Consider the following 25599-nt stretch of genomic DNA (forward strand, 5'->3'; position numbering starts at 1 on the left):
GATCTATTTTTTTTAATTTCGTGCTTTAGACTTATTTTCAGCCCCAAGTGTTTGTTTAAATTGTCCAGATATTTTCGCATTTTCTTACCCATGATCCAATGACGAAGGCGTGACTGACAGACGAAAATGGCCGACTTCGGAGACCCCATTTCGGATAAGCAAAAGGTAATTAATACGCTATCTCGATACCCATCGTTAAGAGTTAAACCAGAAGTAAAGAGGCGCATGTTTATGGAGAAAGTTATTTTATGACAAAGTGTAATTTAGGAGAATATCGCCAATTTCATTAAGTAAACTTGCCGAAAATCAGAGACCGCTTACTTCCGCTTTTTTTTTTTTTGAATGTCAATAAAGAGTTTGAACTGGATGGTATGAATCTGCTGAATGTCATTGTCATGCTCAGAATTTATGGATAGAATAGAAATAGAATGGGATACTTATTTATTACGATAAATGCATTCTTGATGATAGATTTTACTCTTGATAAAAGAGCTACCGAATTTCCTCGGATGGTTTTCTTTTACATTACAAAAGTTTAGAATTTGCATTATCATCGGATTTCAAGAGCAAATGTCTAAAAAGGATAGTTAATGCTGTGTTGTTTCTTAGCTTGAACATGCAGGTTATTTATCACTGTCGTACATGACTTTTTAAGTCGTCAGATGAACATTGATCATAGGGTTAACACATTTTACACTTACAGATCTCTTAATAAATGAAAAGGGCATACCATATTTGTCGATATAATCGTGTTGGTAGAATGAATGTTTGAGTATCAATATCATTAGATATTAATCTATAAATCACAATCACATGTAGGAAATCAATAGTTGTAGTAATATATTTTAACTTTTCTTTAATGTATTGTAGTAATTAGGGCTCTACTTGTCGTGGATATCGGCCTGGGTAGCTCAGTGGTTAGAGCACCTGACTAGTAATGCAGGGAACCCGGGTTCGATTCCCTGTCCAGCCTCAGATTTTCTACTCTCTCCTATATATACTACATTGACCACCCTTGCACTGCAGGTTGTCCTGCCAGGGGTGAAAAAAACCTGGGTTGTGTGTGTCTTCGAGGGCAAAGACAAATTAAGGAGGAAGGAATGTAGTAATTGGGGCTCTACTTGTCGTTGATTTCGGCCTGAGTAGTTCAGTGGTTAGAACTTAGAGCACCTGACTAGTAATGCAGGGTCCCAGGTTCGATTCCCTGTCCAGCCACAAATTTTCTACTCTCTCCTATGTATACTACAGTATATATTGAATAGATTGCAGTATTGAGTTGATTTTGGTGCACTATTGCAATTTCCGAGTTGCCCAATAGTTTTTTCCCTTTGTGGAACTCTTACGCACAGTGAGACGCAAAACATACTTTCGTCCACATGCGGTGGGTACAAATAAGTACAAATGCTTATCGCTGCCTTCATATATTCCCTAAAGCCGATTATCAGACATTATGCAACCACCCAAACTGCAGGGACACACAATATTAGTAAGTTTATTAGTATTTGATAATAAAATAGCTTTAACAAAAATCGATAATCGATTAAAATATCACTCATGCAGAGGAGGAAATTAAAAAATAATTTCATATTTAATTTGATGGTCTAATTCAAACAAATATTGTTCTTGATATGGTCAGTTTAATGTATACATACCAACGGCTGATAAAACCAAAATTGACACTTTCATTACTTTTATCCGTATTTACATAGCTAGCTAGTCTATAGTATATGAATATATCTTGTACCCATGCACTCAAGCGTTCAACAGAACACTGAACGTACCTCCACCACAGGAGAGCTGATATCTCGGAAGTTGCGTATTGAATATACTTGGGTAAAAACATGTTTAATTGCAATTACTTTTCTTTTACATCTAAATTATATGCCGTTTATCTTACTTATTGTGAAAATATTGATTGGAATACAGGGTTTTGTCCAACTTTTAGATATTACTTAGTACTAGGTAGTAGGTACCCATTTCATATTCATTAATAAAGGGAATATTTTAGGTTGCAGTCGTGAGCTTCCAGGGGAGGGGAGTGTGTTGGGGGACATCCTCAGATTAATATAACATCTCAACAATAACAACAACCCAGGCCTATAGTTGATTGATTAATGAGTTGTATCTATATTGTAAGACTTTGATAATTATAGAAAATGACTTCAAATAGATATGAAAATGAATTTGTTAAGATTTGTGTAGTTTTTATTAGTTATAACTAAAGGGAAAATTTTTACCTATGGAAGGGGAAATATTCATTACTCATTTGTAGTCAAGGGGGTGGATGGAGGTACCCTTTACTGGTAGTAAAAAGAACATCTAGTTGAATCCCTGTTCTAGGAAGTCATAGTATGATTGTATGAATATGTGTAAACATTATTTATGTTCACATTTTACTTCATTCAGTAAGATATAAACTTGCTGAGTTTCCTTACAATTTGCTTAATCCAAATGAATAGTTGTAACAAATCAAACATCCCTACAATAATGACATCTACAAATGTAATGTGAAAATTCGTCCTTCAGGGTTTGACACTAAGGCACATCCGACCGACCGAGTCTACTAAATGATAGGTCCGGTCGGGTAAAATGTCGATTTACTAGTCCTACTGGTCGTGTTAAAAAAATAAACAAAAAACTTTACTTTAAACCGTAAGATATTTTATTCTTAACTAAAAGAAAATAACTGTAAGAGTTTGCAAGCAATTTTGAACCGTGTGATGGAATAATCTCTGTTTTTAGTTCTTACCAATAAGTCGCGGTCGGAAGTGATGTTTTACGACATCTACTCGATGTTAATTTTAAACAGTTTATTTGAATTGACTATAATAAAGTGTTTATCAACTTAATAAATTACGTCGTGAACAGCTATTTATCGGTGTTGACATATGTGCGTGAATGTCTCTATATCTAAATACGACTTCTCGTCCTCAAGGAAAGACGTCCCAGGAGAAAGAAGAGAAGGTTAGGAAGAAAAAAAAGCAGGGCTTATGAAATATAAATTAGATAAAATCCGGCTGAGGTAATTTTATACTAAATATACTAAAGAATGTCCTTGCGTTGTTGAATTTAAAGAAACAGAAAATGTGTTTGAAAATCAAATTGAATGACAAGACTTAATATATTTTTGAGACAATTAAATACGTTTTGGTTCAAACTTAACATTTGTCATTTAAATGAAGTATTTAAATATGGAGAAACTATCAGGGGTTTTTTTCCTGGAAAGTCGGTCAGGGCTAGTGGATATAAAGTCAGGTCTAGTAAAAATCATTTGAAGTAGCCCGACTGGTCTAGTGCTCAAAAAAGTAAATGTCAAACCCTGTCCTTATGTTATGTCCAAAATATTTTCTGCAGTTTTCGTCTTATTGCACTAGGTATCATCCATTTTTGATGGCTAGGATTTATATATGAGGTGGGGAATCTAAATTTAGATGTAGATGCTTTGGAAATGTATGCAATATAGACTTCTTCAGAAGATGATTAACTCACAAAATACTTCTTTGCTTTACCCCTGATATGCGAGTATCTTTGTAGTCCTGACTAGGAAGTACATTTAGTGTTACTCTGAATGCTGAAGTGGAGCAGTGTCACTGTGCATTGACAGTCAGTGAGGAACACAATAAAAATATGAAAAGGGTCTTCTATTTAGAGATATTTATAAGGAAACACAAAATACTATCAAAATAGAATTAAATGTTTTACTACTGTAGAAACATAAAAGCAATATCATAATTGCAAGTGGTATCTACAAACAACAAAATAATGTACTATGATTGATAAGAAGTTTTAAAAAGTGTTTATTTACTTCCAGAATGGTTATCACTTACTTTGTGTATCAATCAAATTCAGGTGATGAAACATACTGTGTACGTTCACTTATATAATAATGGGCACTAGTTTCACCTTTGCGTGTAAACAATTCATTTTGTGCCTTACTGTGTACTCTTAAGGGAAGTAACTTTGATGCATCTTGAAACTTGCATATCGTCATTGCATACCAATTATGCTTTGACAGTTAATTGAAGGGTTTGTTTTTCAATGTCCATAATGTTCCAGAGAGGGTATTAGATGTGAATATAGATCTATACTCAAGAATTGTTATTTAGGAAAATACATGAAGGAATTTGACAAAAGACCTCCCCACTTTAGCTGTAGCTTATTCTCCCTTTTTTGCCATCCCTCTTTTCAAAGAAAAATTGATTTATATTTTACACTTCTTGGTAAAAAAAAAAAGATTTATCTATTTCAGTAAATATTAAACACTGATCATATATCTCCAGTAAGTGCATAATCCTTTTTCCCCTGGGATATTGGAAGATAAGGGTAGAAATAAAATGGTAGAAAACTTTAGTTTTAAATGGTCACCCTTAGTCTGAAAACTACAGAATTACTACCCGAAATCAGTACAGATAAATGAGGTAGAAAGAATAGTACACATATAGTTATTGTAGGTTTTTATTGTATTTATTTTTATGAATTTCATCACCAGCACAAGACTGTCCAATCTTGCTTTTTGGATATGATTTTTTTAATTATGGAAATGACTTGTAATAGAAAAAAGAAATCTGGACAACCTTGTGCTTGATATAAACAAAGGCTTTAAAACTGGTCATTCAATGAATATCAATAGAGAATCAACAAAAACAGACAAACGCGATTTCAAAAGACAGCATAGCTCTTGATGTAAACAAAGTTTTCAGTAAAATAAGATGCCAATACTCTAAGTTAAGGTATTTTAAAATGACCATCTATGACCATCTTGGGCATTGTAAATTGCATAATTTAAACTTTGATGTTGTACTAAATCATCAGGGGCCATATGTCACAGCTAAAGTGAAGAGGTCCTTTAAGGTAATCATACGTTCTATAGCATTGTGGGGAAATTTATTGTATGTAAAATTTCAAAGTCAGATACAAGCAGATGCCATCAGAGTAGTAGGACACTTGAACTTTTTATGATTTATCATGTTTATTAAACTAAATTTAAATCTGTTAGACACTGATGACTATAGCTACTTTTGTACTGCACTAAAATCCTGTTAATACCCTGTTACAAGGGTCATGTTTAAAAATGAATTCCAACTAATTCAAAAGTATTTTATTAAGAAAAATAATTAAAGTAATCCATAACTATTGTGAAAAACTGTTGTTGTAATTGAAATTAGTTGAAGGACTTTGCATATTGTATTGAAAGTGTTTAATTGCATTATGTATAGTAATTGAACCCATCCCCATCCAAGGACTAAGTGCATTCCAGAGATATACCGGTAATGATTAGTCATACTCAAACAAGTTTATTTTTAAGTATATAGTCAGAAGTAACCTTTTACCAGCTGTTAAATGACCTAGTAATTACCGTTCAGTATAAAGTTTTTAAAATTGTGATCAGATAAATCAAGGTAGTTGGATTTTCATTTTTCTGCAGATATAGTGAATATCTCTGTCAAACAGAAAACTGGATATTCTGTGTAATTTAAACCTAATCATTTATAGAGTCAATGCATTTTCCACCTTTAGATATATTAAATGAAGTAAATGTCATCTGTTACCTATGTAGGTATATACACACAATGTTAATTAACTTTATTTATTGGCCTAACATAAGAATAACTCAAACAATCCTAAATTATTACCTCTCTGCAATAAATTGTTTAACAGATTGTTCAAGAAATTATTATATCAATATTGTATTGGAGTTGACACACATTTGTAATTACTTTAAAGGTAATTAATATCAAAGCATATCAAGTTAAATTGATAGCTGAGAATGAGCCCCTCCTGTTCAATATGCCTGCTAGGAGATTATGATCAGAATGTTTCTTTGTGTACTCAGAAAATAAAGTTTGAGAAAAAAAAAAAATGATTATTCATTTCCTAGTTGTCTACCCCAATTTTGTCTAATAATTTTATAATTTTGTCTCAGATGTTGATGGAAACACGGCATTGTCTGCTGCAATGTTTGGCCTATAGTAAACAATTCGTGTAGATCGAATGTAACTTGCAATCAAATAAAACAAGAGTTATGTTTAAACTCGTGTCTTTCTGGTTTTTTCAAATATGCCTCAATATGGATAAGTCCTGCGGTGGTATTTGTACTTTTAAGGGGTGTCTAGTTAGCGTATTGTGATTCTATGATAAATAACCTTTTCCTGATGAATGTTTTGACTTTCTCTTTTGAAGTGATCACTAAGTAATTTCCTGTGTTAGTGGATATTGTAGAGTGACATGAAAATAGATATAACCTTGGGATTTGAATTCTCTAACATTTGAGCGTACATAGTGTATGAAAAGGGTGCTATATAAATATGGTATTATTATTATTATTATTTCATAGGTTACATGTAATTATTGATGACCTGATTAAAAGGATTGATCATTATCCCTTGGGACTCCTTACAGTGAAGTTGAATCACAGTCATGTGATGTAGAGCATGTTTAAGTGATTTATGTGCCTGACACAGGTGGGGGTGGGGAGTGATTTGTCACATTTATAATTCACCCAGTGATTGTGGGATGCTACATTCTGTATTGATCAATTCTTTGTAATCATTTGAAATTATAGTAGATGGTATATATTTTATAGAAAACTCTTGCTCAGTATTTGAGTACAGTAGATCCGTAAATCTACACGAGGAATTTTTTATTGCTTCATTTTAGCAAGAAGCACCAATCTGACTAAAGTACAGACCTATATTATATATAATAATATAGGTCTGTACTTTATAGTCAGATTGCAAGAAGCACCGAACAAACTAAAATTACTCGCATACATTTTTATATTGTTGAAATATATATATGTATAAACTTTTGATCACTCGACCACTTGCAAATTCATGTTATCGCAAATAGACATCTACAAGTCATTTCGCTGTAAAATAAGAATTCTACAGTTCTCAATCTTTGCTCGGTGTTGCATTTTTAAAGCCTGTGCATTATGAACTGTGTAAAGCACAGGTAGTATTTCAGTGGGAAAAAAATTAAAGACCATAATGTTCCTAAACATTGTAACACGCCCCTCATTATTTGTATTCACTATCTGAATCCAAGATGGCCGTGTTATCCATATGCCAGAGGAAGACGTTCTATTATGATGATCTTACATTCATTGAAATAACAAAGTGTTATTTAAGTTCGAGATCCAAAGATTGATCAGTTGATGTTGAATAAAATCGAATTTCAAGTATTTGGGGAAGGGGGAGGGGTAAAAACTCCCAGAAGTTTCTGTCATCCAATATCAATTGTACAATTTTGTGGGGATTTAAGCCACATATTATTTGATCTTTTAATGTTGAACTTGAAGAAATGTTTAAAGTCCTGAATTCATATTGGTTGTCAGGGTTATTATACCCCCCGCAACAAGTTGTGGGGGGGGTATACTGGAATCGGGTTGTCCGTCCGTCTGTAGACGCAATGGTTTCCGGACTCTAAAGCATTATCCTTTCCACCTACCGTCACCATATCATACATATGGACTACCCATGGGATGAAGATGTTCCCTATCGATTTTGGGGTCAAAAGGTCAAAGGTCAAGTGCACTGGACATCGAAGTAGCAATATGGTTTCCGGGCTCTAAAGCATTATCCTTTCCACCTGCTGTCACCATATCATACATATGGACTACCCATGGGATGAAGATGTTCCCTATTGATTTTGGGGTCAAAAGGTCAAAGGTCATGCGCACTGGACATCGAAGTAGCAATATGGTTTCCAGGCTCTAAAGCGTTATCCTTTCCACCTACAGTCACCATATCATACATATGGACTACCCATGGGATGAAGATGTTCCCTATCGATTTTGGGGTCAAAAGGTCAAAGGTCACGCGCACTGGACATCGAAGTAGCAATATGGTTCGGTTTGTCATGCCATTTGTTTTTTACACTCAGAAAAGAGGTAGTTTATACCTATTACCAACACCCTTTGGGAGATTGGGGTAAGCGGGGGGTATTCTTAGTGAGCATTGCTCACAGTACCTCTTGTTATATATTAGGTAAAAAGTTTAGGTCATTTGGAGGGAAATTCATTTTTAATTGATAAGATTTAAACTACAATAACACCCTTCTTTCAATCTTTCAGGAATAGTATTGTATAGATATTGGATCTGCAGGGTTGTAAGGTTAAATATAAGAGGTCAAAGTCACTGAAGACAAAATTCCAAATTATGTGACAGATTTAAAAGTTTGAAATTTTTATGAATGGAATCTAGAATAAAGATTTAGGTCTCTGTTGATTTTCAAGGATGTAAAAGGTCAGATTCATGGAAAGGGATAGTCTTCATTTTCTCAACTATTTTTCATAGTGTATTTTAAATTCAATATGAAATGCCCTGCTAATGACGCTGTCTTACACCAAGATCAAGGTGTGTAATGGTTTTCAAGGTTAAATGTAAACAATCAAGGTTTTATTGGCAGAAAATTCCTTCTAACTTCCTTGCATTCTTGTTTCGATAACAGTTAAACACCCACAAGATTGCTATCTTACAATATCCATGGCAATATATATATTACCTCATTCAATGCAGGAAGGGATGTCTTAATTTATGGGGCAGTTTCTGTTCCTCCTCTACATGACAGCCAATGGGATAGAAGTGTTCCTTGCAAAGACTTCAATAGATAATTTATTAAATTTATTAAATGAAAAGTCAGTTATAGAACCTCTGAAACTTGATAATTCTGATGTTCTGACATGTAATATTTTACTATATAAGTTGTTAATAAGCAGAGTGTGTGTGAAAAGAAGGACTCTGAAGTGACTTGATCTGTAACAGAGAAACGGTAAACAAAGTCTATAGTCTGTTCTGTAACACCATAAGTAGTGGAGTGAACTAGACGTAGCACAGTTGCCTAATCCTATAATTTGTGTTTTCATGAATTAAATATCATTAAGATGAAAGAAATGGTGCATGACCACAAAAATTGCTTGTGAATCAGATCTCTTTATCTCCTTGATCATCTGTTTCTATTTTTAAAATAGATACATATATTTACCTTATTATAATTTGATGATGTATGGAATTTCATGGATGTTTTATTTTGTGATATATATAAGGACATATTTCCAAAGTGGTTCTATGCTGTAGTAAGTTTCTCAGTGTTTCATTTACATTTCTCAGTTTAATATGAATTGATTATAGTAAATCAGACATATGTTGAATGAGGAAGACTGTCTGATTAGCGAAATTGTTAACTTTGAAATTTTACACAACATGGCTCCCATAAGATAATGTCTAGAACACTCAACAGGTAAATTATAGTGAATACAATTTTCATACTTTTTTCAAATACGCAAATTTTTATGCATGGGTGTTCACATCATGGGCCTTTGAATCAGGAAAGCATTTTTTCTAATCATGAAATCTAGGGACAATCTTTTATCTTCAAACAAATCAAGGCAAAGCTTAACTCTTCCTGTTTTACGCTGGGGTTTATGCTCCATTAACAATAGAGATCGCCCCAGTGCAGGTTACCTATTAAAACCTATAATCAGTTAGTGAGTTACCCAGGAGAAGGATTTCCTGTTTGAAACAGAAACCAAATAAACTGGTGTAACCCAGGAATGATGATGGAGGAATGATGATCATGATCACTGTAAATGCAGGACTTTACTAGCAGTGTAATTAGTGAGAGGAATCAATGGATTGAAATGACAGAGTGCAATAAATTTCCCTCATGAAGTATAGAGATACATTGTACTTTTATAAACAGAAAATTAGCTTGTGGATCTTTGTATAATTATAATGTGGGCAGAGTTCCAGGTTGTTTGTACTATGGGATCAGCTGACTGTACAACAATAACCCCATGTTTTCATTGTTTGCATATATACCCATAAAAGTGTAGGTTTAGTAGTTTATGGTAAGTTGAAAGGTCATGCGTTGATTGAGAAATGAAATATGAAAGGCTAGAATAACTAAATTGGATACCCATATTCCACAATCATAGACAGGTTGTATTATGGAATGATGCAATTTTTCTGTGAATGCTTTTTAGTCAGATATTTGTTGTCCACGGTATTTGCAGCTGTCAGAGCCATTTCTGGATGACAGAATGATTTGTCTGGATGTTGATCCTTCCATTGATTACGACTGTTACTGAATGTACTAGAGGGGTGAATTATGACTGTGTTACTGAATGTACTGGAGGGGTGAATTACGACTGTTACTGAATGTACTGGAGGGGTGAATTATGACTGTGTTACTGAATGTACTGGAGGGGTGAAATACGACTGTGTTATTGAATGTACTGGAGGGATGAATTACGACTGTGTTACTGAATGTACTGGAGGGGTGAATTAGGACTGTTACTGAATGTACTGGAGGGGTGAATTACGACTGTGTTACTGAATGTACTGGAGGGGTGAATTACGACTGTGTTACTGAATGTACTGGAGGGGTGAATTACGACTGTTACTGAATGTACTGGAGGGGTGAATTATGACTGTGTTACTGAATGTACTGGAGGGGTGAATTACGACTGTGTTACTGAATGTACTGGAGGGGTGAATTACGACTGTGTTACTGAATGTACTGGAGGGGTGAATTACGACTGTTACTGAATGTACTGGAGGGGTGAATTACGACTGTTACTGGGGTGAATTACGACTGTTACTGAATGTACTGGAGGGGTGAATTAGGACTGTTACTGAATGTACTGGAGGGGTGAATTACGACTGTGTTACTGAATGTACTGGAGGGGTGAATTACAACTGTGTTACTGAATGTACTGGAGGGGTGAATTACGACTGTGTTACTGAATGTACTGGAGGGGTGAATTACGACTGTGTTACTGAATGTACTGGAGGGGTGAATTACGACTGTTACTGAATGTACTGGAGGGGTGAATTATGACTGTGTTACTGAATGTACTATAGGGGTGAATTACGACTGTTACTGAATGTACTGGAGGGGTGAATTACGACTGTTACTGAATGTACTGGAGGGGTGAATTACGACTGTGTTATTGAATGTATTGGAGGGGTGAATTACGACTGTGTTATTGAATGTATTGGAGGGGTGAATTACGACTGTGTTACTGAATGTACTGGAGGGGTGAATTACGACTGTTACTGAATGTACTGGAGGGGTGAATTACGACTGTTACTGAATGTACTGGAGGGGTGAATTATGCAGTGTTACTGAATGTACTGGAGGGGTGAATTACGACTGTGTTATTGAATGTATTGGAGGGGTGAATTACGACTGTGTTATTGAATGTATTGGAGGGGTGAATTACGACTGTGTTACTGAATGTACAGGAGGGGTGAATTATGCAGTGTTAGCATTGCTTGTGTTCTTCTTTTCTTTGAGTGGGGAGGATTTTTTGGTACATACTATTGTAACACTTAATTATAAATCATTCCTCATTTTTCAGGTGGCCATTGCCTCGGACTTTATTTTGCACGCCCCACCTGGAGAATTTAATGAAGTTTTTAATGGTGAGTTGTCTGGTGTAAATTTAAAAGAATCTTCATAAATTTCATGTTTTATACGCCTGTCATTAGACGGGACGTATTATGTTATGAAGCTGTCTGTCTGACTGGCTGTCCATCCGAGGTCATGTTTTGTGGACTTTTTTCTGTAATGGATGCATGTAGGACTTTGAAATTTGGTCAAAATTTCTCCCTCAAGAAGCGTAAGAGCAAGTTTGCATTTTAGTTGGATTGGTGCACCTTGACCTACTTTAGGGATATAAGTAGGTCAAATAGTTTTCCAGACTTTTTATCATTATAGACACAGATATTACCCTGAAATTTAGTCATAAGCTTCCTTTTGGAGAAATACAAGTTCAGTTTGCATTTCAGCTGGAGTGATCTGTCCATGACTTACTTTCAGTCTAGAAATAGGTCAAACAGTGTGCACTTTTGAGGGCAGTGAAGCTTTAAGAACACATTTTGTTTTATACTGTTGCTAAACATTAGAATTTAGCTTAGATATTCATAACAGGAATTTCTTTCTAGATTTTATAGCCCTTGGGAGTAGTGATGCTTTTTCACTAGTACTCAGGTGACCGATAAGGACTGTGGGCCTCTTGTTTCTTAACAGAAGCATGTGTGGCATTGAAATTTGGTCACAATTTCTTCCTCAAAAAGCTTAAGAGTGAGTTTGCATTTCAGCTGGATTAGTGTACCATGACCTACTTTCAAGGTAAAAGTAAGTCAAACAGTTTTTGGGACTCTTTTTCGGATATTGCCCTGAAATTTAGTCACTCTTCTCGGAGGAATCCAAGTGCAGTTAGCATTTCAGCTGGATTGGTGCACCATATGTCCTGCTTTAGGGGTAGAAGTTGGTCAAACAGTTTTCCAGATTTTTTCAATATGATGACAGATACTGCCACGAAATTTTGTGACATCTTCCTTCTTAGAGAAATTCATAATCAGTTCACGTTTCAAACATTTCAATTTATTTAGTGCACCATGACCTACTTTAGGGCTAAAATTAGATCAAATGGTTTTCTGGACTTTCCCATTATAGATACAGATATTGCACATAACATTTTGTCACATCCTCCCTTTTCGGGGAAATACATAATCAGTTCACATGTCAGATGGATTGGTGCACCATAACCTACTTTAAGGCTTTTCTATTTGGAATGTGTGTGGTATCAATTCAGAATGCATGATATGCTTCCAGGTTGAATTTCACTGTCGGACGGGCATTATGATAAAATGTTTTATTTCAAAAGTTGGACAACAATTTTCAGATTTTTAAAATGTGTTTTTAAGAAGAAAATCAGGTTATGTTGTCAAGATAGTTGTCAAATCTAGCATTTAAGTGGTGATCTGATACCCTCTATAAGTGAAGATAAAGAATAAATTTCATGCCAAAATGTTTAAAAAACTTAATATTTGTATGTACTTATGGTGGGTAGTGTATATATATCCTCAGCATTGTGTCCTTTGTATGTGACTAGCATATATTGACAGATGCAGTCCAAATTCCAATGAAAGAATGATGTTATTTAGAGTGTTGACCTTGTTGAATTTATGCATTTGCTGTTGACATTTTTCTCGTTTTAGATGTGAGGATCTTGTTGAATGACGATGATTTGCTGAAGGAAGGAGCCTCAGGGTAAGGCGTCCTCCCTCTCATTAACTGCAAAGACTGCATCCTGTGTACCCAAAATTATTACACATTTATCTTAATTTCTCTGCCATTCGGGTTTTTACATTTTTTACGAATGGCATTTTAGTATAGCAATTATTTATGTCTTTTCAGACATGTGCTTTAGAATGTATACATGTAGCTACTTAAAAGTTTGACTTTGTGTCAGATTTCAGTTTTATACTATTATGAATTCTTTATGTACAGTACCACCCCACCTACCCACCCTAAAAAAAAAGACATCCCCACCCCCTGAATTTGGCCGCTCTTAAATGTCTCAGCCAGTCTTGTGTGTTTCTTAAACACAGAAATTCCCCTGAGTACTGTTTGTCTATAATCACGTGCATAGAATAGATGGAGATCGATGATTTACCTTTAAAAGAATTAACAGAAAGTAGGTCTGATTTGAAATAGTATAATGTAAGGCAATGGGCATCATATATCATAATGTAATCAATACAATGTACCCCTGTTGACTTACACTTGTTATCATATGTTGTGAAAATGCAGCAGCGGATTTAGATCGCCCCCCCCCCCCCCCCCCCCCCCCCCCCATTTTTGTGACCAAAAGGAAAAAGAAGAAAATTAATAGAATAACAGCAAAAGTATAAGATTTGACATTATATGTACATAGAATTTCATAAAGATAATCAAATCCATTATTTGTTATTTATTGATTTTATTATATATATTAAGTATAGCTAGAATAAAGCATAAAAGTAACCTAAAAAGCCTCAAAATCCTGGATCCCCCAGATCCTCGGCCTATTTTGCCTCCACCCCCCTTATAACAAATCCTGGATCCACCACTGAAATGGCACAACTAATTAGTACTTGCTGAATTCTCAAACTGTCTTCAGTCTAGCATCTAGTCAGTTTACAGAAGTTTCATTGGATGTATACAAACATCCAATTATCTGGTGAAAGATGATTTTTTTTTTCATGTATGTTTAATGTCTCTCAGGTCATTTGCCCAGTACAACAAAGACCAGTTCACTCCATGCAAGATAAGTGGAGCAGACGAGTTAGTAAGTACGATTTCTGCAAGGCATGCTTAGGAAAAATATTACCATGGTTGCAATAAAAAAACAATCAGTGTTCAAAGTCTGTACTTTATTCAGAACTTTGTTATTATCTCGCTAGTGCATTTGATTTTGGTCATAACCAGGTTTTCATCATGGTAACCCTGTAAACTTCTTGCACTTGAAATTTGGGGAAAAGTGTATCAGTGTTTGGGAAATAGTGTATCAGTGTTTGGGAAAAAGTATATATCAGTGTTTGGGAAAAAGTATATCAGTGTTTGGGAAAAAGTATATCAGTGTTTGGGAAAAGTATATCAGTGTTTAGGAAAAAGTATATCAGTGTTTGGGGGGAAAATGTATCAGTATTGAGGGGGTGGGGGTGGGGGTGGGGGGTATATTTGTGTGTGGGACTATCTCTGTGTATCTGTGTTGGGGGGGGGGGGGGTATTTGTGTTTGGGACTATCTCTGTGTATCTGTGTTTGGGGGAGGGTATATTTGTGTTTGGGACTATCTCTGTGTATCTGTGTTGGGGGGAGGGTATATTTGTGTTTGGGACTATCTCTGTGTATCTGTGTTGGGGGAGGGTATATTTGTGTTTGGGACTATCTCTGTGTATCTGTGTTGGGAGGGGTATATTTGTGTTTGGGACTTATCTCTGTGTATCTGTATCATATTCAGATGGTAAAAAAGTACTTTATGGGAAAATACACTTATTTCAACTCTGTGTTCAACTTCAAGGCAATACTAGCTCTCATTTTGGTGTTGAAATATTTGTCACAAAATTGTGATTTACTATTTCAATGACAGAAAAAAATAAGATTTATAATGTTTTGTTATTGATATTTGTTTAAGGAAACATATTCAGAAGCAAGCTTCCTGTACACATTGATTTCTATATAATGCTATATATTCAATAGAACTGAAATTTTTTATTTTGATAAAATCTCAACTTATAATAATTTTGATTTTATCAATGACTATAGTTAAAGTTACATACAAAACTATCATAATAGCACATTTTTAAAACTAAATAGAATTTTCAGTTTTCAAGCTAATATTGCTTTAAATGACACTTCTGACATCTGGATTTTTTTTTTTTTATCAAGATGTACATGTGGTAGCAATCATACCTGCTTATTTCATAACACAAAGAAAAAATTTTTTCCTGCTTTTAGAAAACTTGTGGGTTTGATTCCCATGCACACAGAAATGAATGCACTATATTTACAACTACATGGATGTAAAAGTTAATGTCTATATAAGGAGTGTTACTGATATAATAGTCTGCTGGGTATAGCATGTAAATGTACAAAGCAACACAATAAAAAATAAAAAATAACTCTTCTCAGAAAATACAGCTATATAAAGTATGTTTTTTTTTAAAAGAAAAAAAAAATAGGATATTGAATTTATTTTCTATTGCTATATTTTCTTAGGTCAGACTTTTTATAGATTAAAAAATGGGGAACATGTAAGAGCAGGAAGTGAAAGCATTGAATTGTTTTTGTGCAGGAAAAAGAGCACTTATTTTATGTGAAGATTCGAAATGGAAATTTATCAACCTGTGTTCCTGTTTCAATAATTGATTATGTCTCTCAAAAAGAGGGAAAATGAATTCTGACATTTAACTCATGCATGCACATATCTTACATGTATTATCACAGATGTGTAAATTTATTGAGAATCTGTGCAACATTGAAAGTTGCCGAGAATTTGTGTAAAAAATTGAAAGTTGTCAAGAATTTGTGTAACATTGAAAGTTGTCGAGAATTTATGTAACAATGAAAGTCGTCGATTATTTGTGTAACATTGAAAGTTGTGGAGAATTTGTGTAACATTGAAAGTCATCAAGAATTTGTGTAACTTTGAAAGTTGTGGAGAATTTGTGTAACATTGAAAGTTGTCGAAAATTTGTGTAACATTGAAAGTTGTGGAAAATTTGTGTAACATTGAAAGTCGTGAAGAATTTGTGTAACTTTGAAAGTTGTGGAGAATTTGTGTAACATTGAAAGTTGTCGAAAATTTGTGTGACATTGAAAGTTGTGGAGAATTTGTGTAACATTGAAAGTTGTCGAAAATTTGTGTGACATTGAAAGTTGTGGAGAATTTGTGTAACATTGAAAGTCGTGAAGAATTTGTGTAACTTTGAAAGTTGTGGAGAATTTGTGTAACATTGAAAGTTGTCGAAAATTTGTGTAACATTGAAAGTTGTGGAGAATTTGTGTAACATTAAAAGTTGTCAAAAATTTGTGTAACATTGAAATTTGTTGAGAATTTTGAAATATGACACCAGGAGAACTGATAAATGCCATGTTTTACAGGTTTTAATAACAGAACATGGAGATTTGGGTGGTAGTAGATTTCTAGATCCAAGGACCAAACAGTCTTTCAAGTGAGTTCATATACTGATGCACATTCTGTATCATCAGTGTCATTTTAACAATTGTTAATATTACAACAAATTACAGCACTTAAAAGGAATGATTAAGTTATGGGAAATTCACAGAGTATGATGAATTACGGCATGTATTTAATTTTAGATATGATCATTTACGAAAGGAGGCTAGCGACGTCCAGTCAGCTAAAGTGGACTCTGCAGCTGAATCCTGGCGGTCAGCGATTGAGTCTTCACTAATGACCTACAGAGATCAGCACTATAAACAGGGGGTGGTGACCGTTTATGGGAACAGCTCAGGGGGAAACACTACAATCATAGCATGCATTGAAAGCCATCAATATCAACCCAAAAATTTCTGGTGAGTGTACACCAATGCAGGATTTTGTTTCAATGTTAGTGATAAGCAGTCAGTTTTGTTCTATTGAATCGTTATGTAAAGTGAAAAATTGTTTTCTCCATTTCATATGATCTTATCAAAATCTTTTAAGTGCTAACAAAATATGCGAAGAGCATCATTTGATTTTCATAGTCGAAGAGGCAGTTAAGTTTTAACATGAATGTAGTCACCTGCTTTGTGTTTTGTTTTAGTTTTTGTTTATTGTAATGCTGAGGAATGCTTTGTTATAATAATAACATAAATAGCATTGTTTACACAACAATAAAAATTACCTGGTGGAAAATTGATCTGTCTGTATATTTCTTTAGCAGGAAGTAATGTGAGATATATGTAACCTAGACTTCCTGATCTGATAATTATGCTTTTTGTGATTGCTAGGAATGGGAGATTGAGGTCACAATGGTCCGTTACATTCCCAGAGTCAGGGGGTGGGAAGGCAGAACTGACGGGGATCATCAAAGTACAGGTGAATTTATACCAAAATCAAGAGGTGGATTAAGAATTTTTTTTAAGTGTATGGCAATCAGGAAGTACAAAGAATTGGAGTAGATAAGTACATATTATTGAGGAGACATTAAGATTCATTTAATGTGAATGTGGGATTTTTCATAAATACTTATCTTATGCACATGTTAGATTTAAAAGTACTTAACATATGCTTATGGTGAATAGCATTTGCACATAAAAGTGCATTAAAAATTCTCTGTATGGAAAGAACTGAGAAAGAAAAGACTGCATAGCCTTTTTTTATTATATTTGACACATTTACAAATTTATGTCTATTTTAATACAACTACATGTACATATCAACTGTTAAATTTAATTGTTGTAGTTTAATTTTTATTTTTTTTTTTATGACAGGTGCATTACTATGAGGATGGAAACGTTCAATTAGTAACATCTAAAGAAGTGAAACAGACCCTCAGCATCTCAGTGAGTTGACCAGGCTCTCTACGTTATAAAAGTTTTATCTGAAGATAAAAAACAGATCCCCAAAACATCACGAGAATGCGATTTTTAAATTCTTTTCAAGTTCTGATGACGACCGTCTAAGGTCGAAACCGGTCAACCAGATAAATTTGAAATCGCATTCTCGTGTTGTTGATCTGTTTTTTTATCATTAAGTTTTTACTTTGGATCTGAATACCACGTGGTGTCTAGTGAGAATCCTCCAAAATTTTAACCTCAGGGTGTTGGTCTCCAGTTTGTTCACTTTTTGTAATAGTATATATGTTAATGACAAGCATTCACGTTATTGGAGGGAAATATTATGTCGATAATGTTTGCATGTTAGCTATGTTCAAGTATTTATTATATACATGTACAGGTATAGAATTCTAATCACAAAAACCAGTGCACCTGTTGGGTACCACAACTGGTTTTTTTTTTTTTTCAATTTGATTTAAATACCGCTACATGATATACAGTATACTGTATGTGTTGTACTTACTTGAGGGTATCTGGAATTCGACACTTTCGGATCTGATGCAGTATACAGCACTTCCTGTGTGTTCGATACTGGATAAACAGATATAAAACAAATATTTACAATTTTTTTTTCACAGCCAAAGGCAAAATTGAGAGCACAAATAGTAATGAAATGTATATGGATAAATTCAGTTGTGAATGAAAGCAGATCTGTTGTGTAATTGAGAACAACAATTACATGTATTTTGTGAAAATGCAAAACTTAAATGATGAAAGATTAGAACATGTGGTGAAAGATGAATTTGATATGATGTAGTCATTTTAGATCTGCAGAATGCTAGATTAACAGAAAACGGAAATGAGAAATACTGCCATTCTTAATAGAAGAATGCATTTAACATTTTAAAAATGAATTCAGATGAAGTAATACATGTAAAGTCATTTTCTTGAAACAGAAATTTCAGAAATATCTGATATCTTTTATGATTATTATATGTCTCATAATAGAAACATGAAAAAAAATCTTCAAAAGTAAGTTTTGTTTTGGAATATATGCTTTTTTGACATTGCTAGTTTTAACATATAATAAATGCATGTGTAACAAACACTTACTAAATGAACAAACTTCTTTGTAATAATAAAAAAAATTTTTTTTAGTTTTTATGTAGAATTGATTTTCTATCTGATCAACTTCTGATGATGCTACTTTAAAAGATAAAGAGCATGGTTTTAATTAGAAACATTATCAAATGTCATGCTGCTTCATTTTCAAGTTTATCTCTCAGATTTCTAGAATGCTTCCCTAGTGTGTAAAAAATTATTTAAAAAAAAAAAACAAACTGAGAAATATAATCTGAATTATATAATTTCTGAACTATATAATTTCTAAATTTGACTTCGGACATAGAAATCATTCATTCTTCTTTCCGAGTTTAATACTATTTTGTCATTAGTGGCCCCACCATAAAGCGGGTGCCTTATAGTAATTGCTTCATCTGTCTGTTCGTCAGCACTTTCTATGTCACATGATGACGTAAGCTTCCTTGGAAAGATTTTTATAAATTTCATACATAATACATAGATTAGGTAGAGGAAGCTTTTGATTTTCAGATCTATTGTAGGACCCTTTCTGAATTGTCAGTAATCTAGTGGGAAGAAAGAATGGAAAGTAGAAATAAGAAGTTGAGTTTTATTGAAGTAACATACAAGGACTGTAATAGATATGTGTTGTGAGTTGACCTTTAGGAGAAGTTTGAAGGTACTTGGATCCAAGCAATGGCCGTTTCACGTTGGGTTAACATAACCAGGATTAAATCAATCCAAGTTATTTAGTTATCAAGTGGACTAACGTGACCAATTTCGACAAAGTTGCAAAAATAATTGACCATAAAAATCTGCCAAAAATTTCATTCGTACTACTTGTACTTGTGTATAGTTTAAGAACCTCATTACATTTGAATGATTTTACTTAAGTTCTGCTTTGATTTGCTTTATAGTGAGACTAACAATCAGGTCAAACTTGGCTGACTTCTGAGTTCACACTGTATGGGATTTTGGTTAACTTAACTCTTGTGAACAAGTTACTCCACTATTACTGAGTTAACCTGGATTAAATTTGTAGTGTGAATCGGCCCATAGAATAAGATGTCTGATGCATGAAATTGGAATCTTTTAATGATTATCTTGTAAAGCACAAACTCTGCTGAAGTCACACTCTAAGCTGTGTTTAAAAATAGAACAATTTTAATGGCAAAGTTTTCTATATTTTCATTTCTAAAATAGTATGGTCTAGTTGAGCTACAGGAATTGTTATGTTTTAAGACAATTCAATCTGGACACTACTTTAGATCTTTACATGTACATGTGTGTTTTTTTCAGTCTGAGGAACAAACAGCTAAAGATTTTGCCAAGATAGTAGCTGATGCGGAGTCTGATTACCAGGTAACAATAGGATTTCTGCGCCCGGTAGACTAGTACAACACTCTGTAGACTAGTACAACACTCTGTAAACTAGTACAACACTCGGGCTGTAATTTCATCAACCCATTCATTGCTTAAATTAAAGGAATGCACAGCAATCATAGATAAAACTCTTTATAGGGGTTGATTTTTTTTTTTAAGAAAGTTGAAGTCCAGGGCTTTTTCCATTTCCATGCTAGATCATCAACTTGCCAAGTCCCAACATTTACACAGGTGCTAGACTTGTTGATTATTGTTGAGATTAATACGTTGTATATCTAAAATTCAACAAGTCTAGAACATGCCTATATATACATGTATTTAATGAATGAATTTTCATGATTGCTGAAGGTCTTTGCTACGAGTTTCTGGTGCATGTTGGCTTGTCAGACTTCCAGTTTTCATAACATGAGTAATTGAAAGTTGGCAACAAGTTAACATGGATCTATCAATGTAGTTCTGACACAGTGTGTAAAGTTTAACTGTTGCTTTATGTTAAACGCACCAGTGATGTAGATGGACAGATATGAAAGTTCATTGATATTCATGAGGACCAGGAAGTGTATAAGTGATATACAGATATCAATGTGATTTGTGTTGGGGTTGCATTTCTAATTAAAGAATAATCCACTGAGAAAAAGTTTACAGTTAGCTGAAAATTGGGTTCAATCGTGGTTTTGACTTTTAAGGAGGCAGGTCTGATGGGCTCTTTGTTTGACAAGACAGCACACATGGATTTCAAATTGTCTTGTGCATCTGGATTTAGGAATTTTCACCCCCTGCAATTTGGATTTCTTGTTCTTCATTAGTTGAAAGGCATTAGGAATATCAAATTTCCATCAGAATATACAGTTTGTTGGGAGGGGGGGTCTTTCAATTCTTTTTTAATCGTCAGATTACATTTATACACACCAGAGAAATCTGATATGGATAGAGGGGTCTTTCAATTTTTTTTTAATCATCAGATCACACTTATTACACACCACAGAAATCTGATATGGATGGAAAGTGGAGGATATGTACAATAAAATTTTTGAATTAAAAAAGTTTCAAATTTACCTTATTTAGTTTTTAAGAAATTTCAGTTTTAGCTACCCAGCAAGGCAATTCGATTTAAAAGGAATATAAATGTATTGCTGATATTTATATTTTTCAAAAGGGAGTCAGCCATTATAACGATGTAGTATTCCTCCTTAACGTACATGTATGTGCCTAATAGTTACTTTTATCATTGATGTAAGTGAAAACATGTAGGACCCTAGTAGGATAGAGCCATAATTTCATTATTTTTGAAAAAATTACCCATTTAAAAATGCAACCAAAATACTAAAATTGCAAAATTCATGATGCCTGGATCAGCGGTTTTGATCTATAGATCATATACACGTAGTAACAGGTTTTTTAAAAATCTTTATTCTTGAATTTATGAGATGTTTAGTTAGAATGAGCATGGAGGCAAAACTGGCATGTTCATCGTATGGTGAAAGTGCCTTGAATTGTTTAAAGACTTCTGTGTACCTGAAATCCCTCGGGGATCCGGGTTAGAATAGGTCATCAGTACCCCTTTGCTTGTCGTAAGAGGCGACTAAATGGGGTGGTCTTTCGGATGAAACTGCAAAAACCGTGGCCCTTTGTCGCAGCAAGTGTGGCACGATAAAGATCCCTCCCTGCTCAATGGCCATAAGCGCTGAGCATAGGCCTAAATTTTGCAGCCCTTCACCGGCAATGGTGATGTCTCCTTATGAGTGAAATATTCTCGGTTTGGTAAATTTCTTGCACATTCTTTTGTACATTCACTTGTTCATTAGTTTAATAAACATGCAGCAATTGGTTTTTCAAGTAAAATGCACAGAGTTATGGTCACTGATGTGGAAAGTATGAAATTCTATGTGTGGAAGATTAAAGCCACATTTCTTGTGTCATTCTTGTACAAACTTCCACAAATGGTACCTTCTGTTTTGATCTAGGTTCCTATTGTTTTTTCAAGGTCATCTGTACAAAGTCAGTGTCACTGGAGGGTAACTTTGAAACTCCTTTGGTACTTGACTAGAAGTGTAATTGGTATTTTAGGATTCTGACACACAGAGATCTAGAGTTCTGTGGGTTTGTGAGCTCAGTTTGGAATTATGCGCTGTTAAGATAGGATGACCTGCTTTGCAGATCCCTTGCCATATTCTGATGTCATTTTACAAGTTGATAAAACTGTCATTCCATTGTAGAAAGCCATCGGAGAAAATTACTTGACCATGTCGGACACCACTTTTAAAGCCCTACGACGCCAGCTTCCCGTCACCAGAACGAAAATAGACTGGAACAAAATTATAGGTTATAAAATTGGAAGCGAGCTGAAGAATGCATGAAGAGTGGGTGACTAATGATTCCAGGTTTATCTAAATCCATCTCTGAAGACTTTTCACAGACTTCCACTGTCAATACAAGTGACCTGTCATTTGTATAAGAGTGCTAATGGAACGGATGTAGATAATCGTGATAAAAGGGAAATAATATTTCTGTACATTCTTCTATCATGTATGATGACGCTCATCGCATTAATGTTGATTTTTCTTTTTTCTTAGTTTGGATATCTGTTGTAGAACTCGGAATCTAAATTTGTATGGCTAGAGAATATATGAATTATTTCTAAGGAAAATGATATGGCTTGTTGCTGTTAATTATTTTTTTTATATAAGTAATGGTGAGAAAATTCATGTGCAATATTGTTAGCCAATTGTTTACTTTTTGTATCAAATCACATGTACAATTTTGACATGGTATGTAAATTTGTTTTGATTAATTTGAAGGAAAATATAAGCGTATTTATGAGTGTACCTTTGCATCCATATATGTAAACATTTTTCTTTCAATAAAATATCTTATTATGTCAAAATATATGGGGACATAAAGAGCATTTAGGAGACATGATAAATATTGAGTAAGGATTTGTGAAATTAAAATTCCTATTGAGTAGCAATAAGTATTATAATTTGCAACTATGAGAGAATGTTATAAAAAAAAAAATAATAACAGTGATTTAGTATTACACAAGTATCCATGGAAGTATTTATAAATGAAGTCCCAACAGATTATTCTTAATCTTCAATTTAAAAACCATGTAAATTACTGAAAATGTTGAAATTTACATGTGGTGATTAATATGCACTAAATATGCCAGAAAAAAAAATGTACTCCTTGCATTTGTTCTGCAGTGGTGTTGTATATTTTAGCAAAGTACAGCATCAGGAAATGATCACCCCATCTGTAAGGGTCACTGTAAGAAGTCCCAGAATTTTTCCAGGAAGTCGCCTAATTACCAGTGTCCAAGTTTCCAATTTGTGAAATGATTTAATTTGCACTAACAATGATGAAATAAAATATACATGTAATAATTTTCAATTCTTTTCCATGACTGGGCAAACAAATTTACAAGATCAACCTAGCCTGAAAATTGAAATATTACGTAATTTTGACAGGCCAAAAATGTAGCTCCATCTCTGAATGGTTTTGTTTTTCTCTAGGCAAATTAGGAAGAGGGTTTTCTGTCTGAAAATATAAATGCCATAACGCTTGAGTATCGAAGATCACAAGCTATTTATAGCATGTCTCTTAGACCTTTTGTTAACAGACCAATGTTCCATGTAAAAATATGTATGATCATAAGTGTATATGACTTCTGTATGAATATAAAATCTAACACAGTGAACTAAAAGATTTTGTTGTAACTTAATCCAAGTCAATTAATTAGATTAGTGGTGTGTATGTCTTCAGTTAAGTCAGGACAAATAAAGATTTATTTTGTAAAGTATTGAAAGGTTTGGGGAGGGGGGGGGGGGGGAATTCTCAATTCATTGAGGAAGGGAATTATATCGGCTATCGTGGTGCAATTTGACAACTCTCTAGAATGTTTCATTCCTACGATCAGCCTTCATAGCAAATACATTGTACATGTTTATGAATTCCATTTTTGTCTAAAAGTGGATTGTGTTCTACAATTCGCTAAATACTGACCATTCTGAATATCAAAGATTTTTCTTGTTATACTCCTGCTATTGTTGAAGTTTTTTGACCAAAATCTCCATAAAACTATGGTGATGAAATAATATTTATTTTGTGGAGATTGTTCCAATCAAAAACTTTTTTGGAAAATGATAGCATTTTTTAGAATTCAGCTCTTTGTGGGAGAAAAGTATTTTTGCTCAAAGTGAGTTGGGCAAAAGTAGCATGCTCTTAAACACTGCATTTCCTACAAAGTGAAATACCATGTATGAGTGGAGATAAAGAATGTTAATCTGGATTAACAAGTAAATGTGGCAGAAGTTAAGTGTTAGGCATTGCATTTCCTACACAGTGAAATATCATGTGGCATTTGGAAGGAATACAATCACAAACTCACAGAAACCACACGCAGCAAACTCGCTCTGTTGTGTAGGGAGAGTTGAAGCAGTGAAGTCCGTATTGGTTGAGTTAAAAAAAATGTCAATCTGGATTAACAAATCTACAGCCCACTACTCCTTTACAGCTTCAGTCCCCCATGGTTTTTGTGTATGAATGTATAAGAAAACAAGAGGCCCGCAGGCCTTATCGGTCACCTGAGTACTAGTGAAAAATTATCACTACTACCAAGGGCTATGAAATCTAATGCCTCGTTCACACGGATGCGCATTAAATTTTACTTCGCATCAAATTTGATGCGAAGTAAAATAATGCGCATTAAATTAATTCGAATTAAATAGCGTTCACACGGCGGTAATATTTAATGCGAAGTAAACTAATGCGCATTAAATTCGTATGCATCTCTATTAAAGGGTGCGCGAAATAATAGAATAGAATATGTTATTGAAAATTATTTTTATAGATATTTCAATGAATATTGTGTAGATGCAGAATTCTTTGTTCAAAACGCTATATAGGCCTACATGTAGTATACTACATGTTTACAATTTACATACATAACTGATCTAAACATAAGGAGTTTTGTCGTGTTTATTTATATGTTCCCAAGAAATTACTTGTTATTTCCTCTGACAACCAGCATTCAATCTAGACAATATATTGTTTCTTCATGGCCCAATTTTAAAACTTCGGAACGTCTTTTTCACCATTCCGCTGACTACTGTTGTGACGTAATTTTTAAGTACTAATACGTATTATAAGTCTACTATGACGTCATATGGTATACAAATTAACAATGATCGGCATATTTGTTTTTAAAAAATGTAAAAACGAAAATCATATTATCACTATTTTAAAACATTGTTGTCGTATTTAAAAACAATTCCTTCCACATGTATTACTCAGTATGC

At 34.0% G+C, this 25599-nt stretch overlaps 1 protein-coding gene across 4 annotated transcripts; it reads left to right on the forward strand.

The window, feature by feature from the left end:
• The first annotated feature begins 46 nt into the window (after positions 1–46).
• On the forward strand, positions 47–24005 carry LOC125653765 (F-actin-capping protein subunit alpha-2-like). Of its 4 annotated transcripts, none has more exons than XM_048883364.2 (11): positions 47–165; positions 11366–11429; positions 13011–13062; positions 14059–14122; positions 16439–16509; positions 16658–16873; positions 17291–17378; positions 17774–17845; positions 18848–18871; positions 20219–20281; positions 22519–24005. In XM_048883364.2, exons 1-11 carry the CDS (start codon positions 127–129, stop codon positions 22657–22659), a joined length of 894 nt encoding a protein of 297 aa, XP_048739321.1. In that variant the 5' UTR covers positions 47–126; the 3' UTR covers positions 22660–24005. The 4 variants fall into 4 exon arrangements, with proteins under 4 accessions (XP_048739321.1, XP_048739322.1, XP_055999891.1 ...); XM_056143915.1 differs by lacking the exon at positions 47–165 and adding an exon at positions 9831–9850; XM_048883365.2 differs by lacking the exon at positions 18848–18871.
• The last annotated feature ends 1594 nt before the right edge of the window (positions 24006–25599 follow it).

Source organism: Ostrea edulis, chromosome 7 (assembly GCF_947568905.1).
Source record: "Ostrea edulis chromosome 7, xbOstEdul1.1, whole genome shotgun sequence".
NCBI lineage: Eukaryota > Metazoa > Mollusca > Bivalvia > Ostreida > Ostreidae > Ostrea > Ostrea edulis.